At 43.0% G+C, this 11,882-nt stretch overlaps 1 protein-coding gene across 1 annotated transcript; it reads left to right on the plus strand.

The window, feature by feature from the left end:
* Positions 1–4,353: 4,353 nt before the first annotated feature.
* Positions 4,354–10,240, plus strand: LOC149275986 (UBA-like domain-containing protein 2). Its single transcript, XM_089504061.1, has 3 exons — positions 4,354–4,473; positions 7,085–7,147; positions 9,926–10,240. Exons 1-3 carry the CDS (start codon positions 4,354–4,356, stop codon positions 10,238–10,240), a joined length of 498 nt encoding a protein of 165 aa, XP_089360187.1.
* The last annotated feature ends 1,642 nt before the right edge of the window (positions 10,241–11,882 follow it).

Raw genomic sequence — 11,882 nt, forward strand, 5'->3', positions numbered from 1 at the left:
CTGTCCTGCATTTGAGGGCAATGGGAATCATGGGTCAGTTCCTCTGATCTCCTTCTGATCAATGGTGGTCTTGCACTGTTGCAGCACAGACCACCATTGCAGCTCCCTTGTGGCCACTTTGCAATGATCTGAAGCTGCGTAAGTTGGGCAGGTGGGCACATACTAGCCCCACCCACTTTCACCTCTGCCCCACCCACTTTCACCTCTGCCTCTAACCACAGCTCCCGACACACCTGAAACGTTCAGGGGCATGCGTCAGAGTTTCCACTCGTGTACACATGATGAGTGCTGTGGCCTGAAGTTCATGACGCACGGGTCGTTTAAAGAGTTGTGGTTTTTTGGTGCTCATCGTGACTTTCCCACGAATCACTGTGGAAAGCCCAGCTGCAGCCACAATCATGAATGTTTAAACAGCACTAAATATGTGTATAATTCAGCGTTCCGAGATACTGTACATTGTTGTTGTTCCGAGAGGATTGTACACTTGACTTGATGCAACAGTCTATCCAACCAATGAAAACCACAGGAAGCGGTTTGACAAATCACAGAGACAACAGATTCTCGGATTGTATCTTGTTAGGTGTCCTGGCTAAGCTTTGCCCTACAATTCCTGGGATATATGGGGTTAATCATATGAGGTTAATGAAACATTTCGTTTTTATCACGAGAATAATTTAGATTGCCAGCTCTTGTGCGCGACATGCTGTTTCCTGTTTTAAGCCTGTGCACACATTCTGGCAGCTCTGCAAACATTCCAGAATCTAAACAATGAGACAGGAAGTGAGTCACCCCCCACCCCACCCACACAAAGGACGCGCTCACAGGGTTTTCTCTAGGGTTAATAATGTCTTTTTCACTACACAGGGCCCAGGGTCCCATCACGTGAGGGTCACAGGTCTTTCCCGTGTGCTTCACAAGCCAACATCCTCTCTCTCTCTTCCAGGGGCAGAAACCCAGGATAGACAGTCACAGCCATTAATAATCTATGTATACATGTATATTTACATCCATGCGTCTGTATATGTAAATATTTGGTATGTTCAATGTAGCTCGGAGTTCTAGTCATCCACCGTCCCGAGTAAAAGAAAATCCTGCCAAGCAGAGGATTCGCAGACGTAATGCGCAGGTTAAGCGGTGGCATGTAATGTCTAGCCTGGGGTATTTCACAGCCGACGTTATTGTATAGGTCGAGGAAAGGCAACCTATCTCTTCCAAAGAAACGAACCTAGATGTAAATGCTTTTTACCCTCAGGGGGAATGCCACGCGTGCGCTCACTTTAGGTGGAGAAGCTCCAGCTCACAAGCGCACGATCTGAACTGTATTATATCCCATACGCTAATTGCTTGTGTGATATTTTTTTAAGGAATAATCAAAAAAATGATTCTTCCCAAATAATAGCGAGTTCACTGTTACACATCAGGCATCTGCGTTAGTAAATATAATTAGTAACAAAGAAAGTGGTGATAAAACAAACCAATAAATAGCATAAATCTATTCACAGGTTCGGGTAAATACTCACAAACTTTACTCTGTTCTAAAGGGAAAACTCCACTTGTTTAGTTTACCCCGAGGTTATTGCGCTCTTGGCGAGCTACGTTACGGAGTATACTGCACATGCACGCGTGATCCCGATGTTTTCTCTCTTGGTGGCACCCATCCAACGTGATGGCACATTAGCCTTTGGCCTAGAAAGTCAGCACGAAGGGAAGGGCTTGGGTACGATCTGCCAGGCAGGTTAATGTATGATTGTGCTGAATGGGGTGGAGATAAGTGACTCTGTGGTTTGGGGCATAACCGTTCCTTTACGGGAACTGCTAGTGTTAAAGATGGCATATGCCAACATAAAGAATGCTTCCGTCAAATGAGAAAAGAGACACACATGTTCCTTTAAATAGCCCCCTACCCACCCCCAGGTACCCGTCTGATGCGGCACACAGGGCAGCCTCTCGATTGTTTTATTACAAGCCCCTCGTCGGTTATAATCTCACATTTTACTGCACAAAATAGCTATATATAGAGATTTTTACCTATATATATATATATATATAAATCTCACCATAAATGACCACACAATGAAATATACATGTATTAATATTAGTTGTATAAAGCGGCAAACCTTTTCAATAACTGTATAGTTCACTTGGGGAAGGGTATTATGGGCACATTTTGTGGTGTTATTACCAGCAATAAAACTACTTGGTTTCAAAACATAAAATATTTCTATTTTGTCCTTAAACCTTTAAATGCTGCTGTTTGTACCTCTCATAACCCTTGAAACAGAGACTAGTGGACTAGGGTGCTGGGCCTGCGGCTCCTTCACTCAGTAGCCCGGGAGCATTTTCCACAACCGTTCACGGAGAGGAAGCAGGAGGTCTTTGCCTCCAATTTCAGGGATCTTGTACCTCCTGCTGATCGCAGTTTTGCCGTGGCCAATTAAATAGGTTTGCAGATCTGATCACTGTGGTGATCGGAGAAATTCGGACAAATCCCTCCTTTTGTTACGTACAACCTCTTTCTTTCTGTGTTTGTCAGCCAATCAAATGGCAGAACTACCATACCTGGGATCTTCCAAGAGCAGGCTACCTGAAGTGCTTCCTCTTGTGGGGGTGTGGCTTTGGAAGGGGAGGAGCTAGCTCCAGATAACAATACAAGTGTTAATGGTATTGGGTGGGGCGTGGGCTAAATGCAGCTTCAATGCCCGGAGAAAAAGAAGAGTCACCATGAGATCCAGTAAAGCGACACTTCACCCAGAGACTCTAGGTAACACCCAGAGTTCTATCCGGTGACTCTAGGTAACACCCAGAGTTCTATCCGGTGACTCTAGGTAACACCCAGAGTTCTATCCGGTGACTCTGGGTAACAAGTAGAGTTCTATCCGGTGACTCTGGGTAACAAGTAGAGTTCTATCCGGTGACTCTAGGTAACACCCAGAGTTCTATCCGGTGACTCTGGGTAACACCCAGAGTTCTATCCGGTGACTCTGGGTAACAAGTAGAGTTCTATCCGGTGACTCTCGGTAACAAGTACAGTTCTATCCGGTGACTCTGGGTAACAAGTAGAGTTCTATCCGGTGACTCTGGGTAACAAGTAGAGTTCTATCCGGTGACTCTGGGTAACAAGTAGAGTTCTATCCGGTGACTCTGGGTAAAACCCAGAGAGTTCACTTGTACGGTTACTACTGATAACCAAACTCATATGAGACTAATCTCACGATGGCCCATTTTTACCACCCAATCTTCATAACATTTGCATACATGTATACACACATATATGTATGTATCTGATGTCAAACCATGCAGTCCCATTCAGAAGAACCCATAGAGGCCATGACAGGACATAAGTGGCACTGATCGCAGGCCAGTCTTGCAGGGGCCTCCTAAGTGCTTATATCTCCCTAAAACCGAACACATCAGCAAATTCCCAGATTCCCTCTCTCCATGGACATTGCCACATTTTAAGGCTGTTTTATTCCGGGTGAGAGGTGTAAAAGGCGTGGACAGGGGGTGTGACTGTTAAAGTGATTAATAGAAATCTATAGGATTTATAAACATGCTATGGTGACTTTCGGACGCTCTCATACCCCCTTAACAGCTTGAGAAATATAAAGAGGACATCAGGGAGCAGAGGGGCCGGGTGGTGAATGTCTAATGGGGTCATCACTGGCTTTAAAAAAGGTCTATTATATTAGACTTTCAAATGACTGTTTTGTAATTTAATAAACTATTCGAAATACCATAAATACTGCAATATTTACTTTTTTCGCAAAAGCCTGGCTATTTTATAATAAAAATAAGACACTGTATTAAATTAGGAACAATAGATTAATTGATGTTTTAGTGGCAGGCTGATCCGCACACACAACACTCCTGGGCCTCTGTCTCTTCCCCTCACAAAGTCCTCAATGAACTTGGCCACATTTCCCTGTTGTTACATACGGGTACTTAGTAACCAATCAGATAATGGTAAGCCTCGGAGACTTGCGTTCAAACTATCGAAGAAAACCCAATCAGCAAGTCCCTCAAACCTAGATTGATCGCATCGGCCAATCGGAGAACAGGAAGCTTATGTCTGCGGTCGTCAACACAGACGAATAGCCAACGAACGCGATCCAAAACATCAGAGGGGGCGGGAAGAAAATCTCTTCCAATCACAACCCACAGGAACCCAAAACAAGCTGGCGAGCCAATACGGTTGGAAGTCTTGGAGTGTAGTGAGCGTGACCGACGGCTATACGAGCCAGTGAGTGTGCGCAGTGTAGGGCCGGGCTCCGCCTTGTTGTGGGTGACGTGCCGGTTTCACTGAAGGAAGACATAGCGAGGAGGCCGGGTGGGGAGTGTGGAGTGGCGCCCGGGATGTCGGTGAACATGGAGGAGTTGCGGCACCAAGTGATGATTAATCAGTTCGTGTTGGCGGCCGGGTGCGCGTCGGACCAGGCGAAGCAGCTACTGCAGGCGGCGCACTGGCAGTTTGAGGTGAGGGGATGCACGCGTTTAACGCACATGCCGTGGGATTCTATTATTATTTATTGATTTGTATAGCGCCACCATGTACCGGAGCGCTATACTGTATAGCATTACACGCCTGCATAGACTGCATGTGCTTAAAATCTGTGTGCTATATTTATATATGTATGTGTGTGTGTGTGTGTATGTATATATATATATATATATAATTACATCTCCTTAGGTGTATGCTCGTGGTCTTTAAAGAGATGGGTCCCCCGATCCCTATATTTATAGATAATACATGAATATGTCCCATGTGCTATTCGCACACGCCACATATACACCGGTTTAGAGCGTGTTGTATGTATAAATAGAAAGTGTCATCATTGTTTGTAACGTTGAATTATGGATACATGGCTGATACAAGTAATCGATGCACAGCAGCAAATGCTGAGAGGCTGACATTGGCCCTAAGAGCTTGCAGTCTGTTATTGCTGAAATCAGATATTCTATTGGATGTGTGATAATTCTTTATATACATAAAGGCGCAGGGAGCGTGCGTCTTAAACACACAGAAAATTTATATTTCAATGAGAATTTCCAATGTATTCAGGTCACATTTTGCTGATTACAACCTCATTGTTCCACAGCCCTGAATTATATGATGTCATACAATAATATAAACACATGCCCATCCCCCATCAAAACCTAATCCTGTAGGTTGAATCATTGTTTCAATGCATTTTCACATACGCATAGGAATACCAATATATACGATTAAGTAATGACATCGCTAGATTTGCACAATCGTGTTCTTTGTGTGTATGCTGTACCGAGTCACTAATGCGTGTGTGTGTATGTATGTATGTGTATATATATATATATATATATATATATATATATATATATATATATATATATATACACACAATATATTATCAGCCTGAAACGCATTCTATTTCTACATGCACTTGTACTTGTCTCTCGCATGTCAGCCTCTGGTCTCCTAGTCTTCCTTAGGAATATTATTTATAGGATCAGTGTGTTAGGCCCCTTTGTTGTGTCAAATATTGTTGCGATACAATGTTTGTGTTTGTATTTTTGGTGTGCAGTGTAGTTATTGTGGGCAGGGGGAGTGCGGTTTGGGGTGTTAAACCTGTTTGTTGAGCCCGGGGAGGAGGTGGGGGTTGGTATGAAGCCCACGTGTCTATTTATAAACACAGTAATTTTATCTCCCATGTATACTTACAGCTTACTATGAGCCTGACATAAAACAAGACCCCCCCACTGTATGGCCAGTTTAATGGAAACCAGCACGCTGCGTATAGAAGTAAAGGGGCCCTTATCTGTACACGGCTATCTGAACACATCTTTGCCCTAAGAAACAAATGCTAAAAATAGCGATACGTATGTACGCGTGTATCGAATGCAAGCCAAAACGCCAAGATTGGCTTTCTGTACATATATCATTATTATTATTTATATAGCGCCAACAATTTATGTAGTGCTTCTTAAAATCCGTATACACATTTACAGCCCTCCCCAAATACATCGCATCGCCTTGAAGGTATTTTCTGGTTACAAAAGGTGAATGGTCTACATCTCCCTTAGACTGAATATTTCACTTTTGCTTGATGTAAATAGCTCTCGATTGGCGTGTGCGCTTTAATATTTATTATTACATATTCTTATGCATTAAACAGTCATTGGCATTTCGTAATATAAACAGGAAACTGTTCTTTTTATATGTTCCAGTCATACTCGATTCCCCTGGCGGTGTCACATGCTTTTATTACGAAATCCTGCAGTGTGACTCCCAGGCACTGAATGGGTTAACGTTCCATTGTTATTGTTGTCAGTTTGATCTCCGCCTCCTTTTGCCGCACAAAAAAATAAAAAATAAAACGAGCCACAGAAGCCCCATGTGGAATGTTTTGTGTTTCTGCTGCTGGTGGAATATGGGGTATAATATGAGAAACTTTTACTAATACCCCCACCCCTATCTCCAGGGGCAGTACTCATTGTTTGGAGCCTGTAAGGAGGGGGCAGAGACAGGCCGAGCTTCCCGTACTGCCCCCGAGTCCTATCTATTACTGCGTGCATGGATTGCACAACGTGTACACAGAGCAAGCTGTAACGGCAGCGTGGAATGTATATGTAGCGTACTCATTATACACACAGCTAAGTGTATGTAAAAGGCTCCATATATGTAAGCGGTTTAACACATGTTCCCTGTGTTTATACAGCCCTGTGTAAGTGCAATATGTCCATGTATCTGGCTACCTCATGTTGCGTTCGTACAAGCTGCTCCCCCGTGTATGCGCATGCATGTTTGTCACTGGTAAAGGTACTCTATTAGCGAGCCGGTCATGTTGAAATCCGCTTGTAATTTGAATTCACAACCAGCTGGCTTCCTTTATATGATGCCCACCGCATAGCAGCATCTTTGTTAAAATGAATTGCTTTAGAACGCAGGCTTTTTAGGGTTATTGTGGGTTCCTGTGTGCCCGCGTGTCTGTGTACACTGCTCGCTTGCCTAGTGTGTTCACAAGATGTTTCTGTTTGCACCGTAAACACTGTTTCCAGGTGTGTTTGCTGTAAGCCGACTGACCCTCCATGTTTGTCTCTTTGTATTCAGACCGCTCTCAGCACTTTTTTTCAAGAATCCAACGTCCCCAGCGCCCAGCATCACCCGCACATGGTGAGTATGCAGAATGCGCAGCATGCTGGGGGTTAATACGGCTTTTTCCTGGGTGTACACATGTCTGAACTAGCTGTCCCCGCTGGAAGGAATGTATAAGAGCCCGGTGAGCGTGTGACACTGCAGGGCCGCCCCCGGCAGCATGTAAACACAGCAGGGGCCGAGTGTGCAACAACCACAACAAAATGGCTTCCAGGAAACTGTGCGGGTGTGAGGGGGGTGCAGCGTGGCCTGGATGTGCAGAAATGGCCGAGAATACATTTACACCGTAATGAGTTAACGGCCATATTTAACCGGGATTCTATATGTGCCCTTCGTGTGCGCTTGGCTCGTGGACGTTCTCTAATGTATAAACGAGATTAAATCGCATTATTTGCTCGTCATTCGGATTGAAAGACTAAACGTAAACAGAAAGAAAGGTTGGAATGCAGCACTCAGCAGTGAAATGGTGCACGAGGGTACCACCAAGTCCCTCAATAAATCCAAAATAAACAAGCAGAGGCTCAGCACTCAAATGATAAGGTGAGTTTATTTCACGCAGGCAACGTTTCGACGCACAGGCCTAGAAGGCTTGAGAAAGACCTGTGCGTCGAAACGTTGCCTGCGTGAAATAAACTCACCTTATCATTTGAGTGCTGAGCCTCTGCTTCTTTATTTTAAACGTAAACACAGACTGGTCCTCTGACCGGCTTAAGCTGGGCCTTCACTCTTATTTACCGGCTGTTGTTAATCTCGTTTAAGCCCTAAACGAACCTATTGCTTTTTTTTTGTGACTGCGCAGGCCTGTGATGTATGCGAATGGCTGACCGGAGGAGATTTGGCGATAGCGGGCTCCCCCCTGGCTATTGACCTTTGAAACTCCCGTTGCTGCTGTTTACATCAGTCGTTTGAACCGGCCTTTGCACCTTCGCAGTCAGGGGGAAAAACAAAGTTGTCCAGTAACGGGGATCTCGACTCGTTTCTAACGGCAGTAACATTTTTGGCTCTGCTGGATCGTTTTAAAAGGGATCTTTTAGCATTTTGGGGTATTCGGCAAATCAATCCCCCTCTCTGGCTGTAGCCTACGAGAGGTGTGGAGGGGCCTTGCTTGCCAGACTGTACAGTCGTTAACCTTTTTTAATTCCACCTTTGCATTTCATTCTCATTATTTTACAGAAATGTAATCCAAAATCTGCAACAAATTTCCAAGTTTCATTTAGTTCTACTTTTAGTATTCAAATGTGTGTGAAAAGGGCATGTTTTCTAGTTTAGGTTACTCATTACCGAAGGTGTTTATAGTGAAAGTTATATCTATCATTCCTATCTAGGATTTCAATACAACAAACGCCTGCTAGTGCCGGACAAATTCAACTTGAAATGTCACCCGTAGAGATTCCTATAAGATGGCAGAAGGATTTATGTACCGGCGATGCCCCTTAGGATATTATTGGCAGGACCCATTAAACCAGCCTACCTGGTTAAAAAAAACAAAAACTATTCTTAGCAGGACTTGGTTGGCAAAAAGTGCAAAATCTTGCTTAGTGTTTAAAAAGTAATAAAAAATAATAAAAATAAATAAATAAAAGTAAACGTAACGGCGTATAGGAGCCATGTAGAAACGTTACTGGCAGATTTAGTACCAGATATTAATGAAGTTGAAGGAAAAAGTTTTAGTAAATGGTGAATTGTGGTGCGAGAGGAAATCTCATTAACCCCGCGGCTGTGAGAAGGGCTGTTTTCGGCCTTTATAACGCGTGGTTAAATACTGCAGATTTTTCATGTTAATGATTAAAGAGAAAATGTCACCTTCACAGCTTTTAGCATAACTAGTATAAAGCGTGTCTCACATTTGCTTTGTTTTTTCTTGTTTTGTTAGGAGTGTTTTATATTAGCACCATTACCTCACTTAATTTAGCGTATAGAACCATAAAATGTACGCTGATACATTTACTAAACCATAATACATGTGTCACTTCCCCAGTTCCTACAGTTATATTCTTAACCCATACGGTGCTTTTCATAGATTTAAAGAATCAATTGCATTAAATTGTTGGAAGGGATCAGAAAATATCTTGGGGTTTTTTTGCCCCCTTTGTTGGGACAGTGGTTTTATTCGGTTACGTTTCATAATGTCTAGTCGCCATGTCCAACGGATAAACAGGCTTATTCATACTTTCTGCCTTCCTGAAGTAGATAACACATTGTGTGTGTTGCGTGTATACACCATGGCTTCCTGTTGACAGGATTTTTTATTATTATTCCTCCTCATTAAGTTACTTCTCTATTTTTTTTTTTGTCTTAATAAAGCTTTAGTTGCCGCAGAAGGCAGGGTGAGGAGAAGGGTGGTGTGTTCACGGGGGAAGTCATTACTTATGCAGCTCTTCTCACCAAAAGCCTCAGACCTCGAGCTTTGCTTGGGTGAAATAGTCTATTATTTGTAGACTAAAAATCTCCAAAATGCTGGCAAAGGTTGAAATGAAAGCACAGGGTATAGTTTATTGTGTTTCAAACTATAAGCTGTGCAAGTGAAGGGACTTTATAATCTCTGGATGTTAGATGGACGGCTTGTTGATATAGCAGCACATGGCATGCAGGGGAGGGGGGTTAACAATTTATTTTCAATACAGTTTTATAGCGACCATTAAAAATTGTTCATTATCCAGAAGTAGGTCTCGTTAAATGAGCCGTAGATAGATACTTCAGGTATAAGCTTCAGGCTCTTATTTTTATAGGCAGTTAAGGGTTTTGATTGCATGTGTGTTCCTCTCTATAGTCTTATTTGTGTTTATTTTGTTTCAGATGTGTACCCCAAGTAACACACCAGCCACTCCGCCCAACTTCCCAGATGCACTGGCGATGTTTTCTAAACTACGCACCTCAGAGAGTCTGCAGAACAGCAGCCCAGCTGCTTCCAACGCTTGCTCTCCTCCTGGTAACTTTAACCCCTACTGGGCCTCCTCACCCCCAGGGCAGCAGCCAGTCTGGCTTCCTTCGGCTTCTCCTACCACACACCTCCACCACCACCACCATCATCCTCAACCAGCATGGCCCCCCAGTTCCCAGCCTGCAGGGGGCCCTCAGAAAGCCATGACTGCCATGGATGGGCAGAGATAAGACTTGACAGGAGCGCAGTAGGGGAGGCTGTTAAAAGCAGGGCCTCCTCCTCTTTGCCTCTCTCTCCCCTCATGTTTTGTGAACTGATTTTTTTTCCTTTTTAGTCTTATTTTTATTTTATAAACAAGAGGTTTCTTTGTTTTTTGTTCTTTTTCCCCCTTCCTTGAGAGATTAAAAAGGGGGATATGATGGAAAAGAGCTTCCAGCCCCCTCCTGACACCTCTCTTTTTATAATATATAAGTTTAATATATATATATATATATATATAAAGATTATGAAATGAATCTATGTGAGGTGCTGGAGGAGGGATGTGAAAACCTGTTGTGTTTTGATGGAGGTTGACACCACACACTTTGTTCAGGATTGTAATTTGGATCTGGAAAAAAAACAATGCCCCTCCAGAAGAGGATTTGATTTCTCCCTTCTGACCTTTTACGAACATTACCCCCATTAGAATTGTGCTTGTTTCCTGATCCGGGCGCGATTGATGAAGAATACAGTATGGTCATGAAATCATCTTTTGATTACATCATTACAGAAAATAGTCCATTAGGATGCTTTACAGATAAATTTAGAGAGGGTGGGAAATACAGTATAACTATCTAAAAAAAAATATATAAATACATGTATGTCTAGATGTATATGTACAGCTTTGGAGATTTCAATGAAAACGAGGGATTACAGACAATGCCTCTTAGCTGAGGACTGAAAACTGGCATCTGCAAAAGGCATGAGGAGGCGGCATCTGGAGTTACCACCTCATCTATCATCACCTTTTCCATCCGCTTCCAACAATTCAAGCAAGCGCTTTTGAAATATGTGGGTTTATAGGGACATGTGGCACGGGAATTTAAGATATGAGGCCTTGAAGATGGTTAAGCCATAATTTGCCAAGGCAGGCTTTGTAGTGGATCCTGTTGCCCTCCTTTGCCCAGATATAACCACGACACAGACCTGAAAATTATGCAAGTAGTTACTGTTTTCATTTTGATGCGATTGTTGTTTGTACAAGCTTAAAACCTGAAACACGAGCCACGGTTTTGTGTTGGAGACCACAGTATTGGCGGTAAATGTAACATTGCTGCCTACCCTAGCAGCCTCCCACAATGTTTTAAAAGAAAGAGATCCCCTTTATATATAGGTTTTCAGGTTTATTCTGGTAGCAAAGGGGTTAATGTTGGCTTCACCCACAGCAATAAAGTGTAACTTGTCATGTCAGCTATTTTGTACACCCCAACACATGGGTATCTGTGGCTTGTACAGAGGAGCAGCTTATTCTTGCTGCTTCTCATGTATCATTTTGTGTTTGCAGAGTCTCAGCCCCCCAAATAATGATTATGTTTCGGGGTGGATTATTAACAAAAATAGGTAGCCTATAAAATCAGACATTATCGTTAACACGATGATGCTGCTGCTTCACATGTCCAATGCCACAAAACTAGGATTTCTGGATATTCAGACTTTTTTTGTTGCTTAAATTGCACCAGCAGAGTGGCGTACAATGTTATTTATGAAAATTAAATTTAAACGTAGAATGTTTGAAGTATGAAATGTATTAATTCACCCATATTCAAGCAATGATAACCAGAAATGCAGGTCTACTTTGTTTTTAGTTGGGATATCCAAAATATGCCGGCTGTT

Source organism: Sceloporus occidentalis, unplaced genomic scaffold, assembly GCF_023333645.1.
Source record: "Sceloporus occidentalis isolate IW3139 unplaced genomic scaffold, rSceOcc1.0.p SCAF_253, whole genome shotgun sequence".
In the NCBI taxonomy this organism is placed as follows: domain Eukaryota; kingdom Metazoa; phylum Chordata; class Lepidosauria; order Squamata; family Phrynosomatidae; genus Sceloporus; species Sceloporus occidentalis.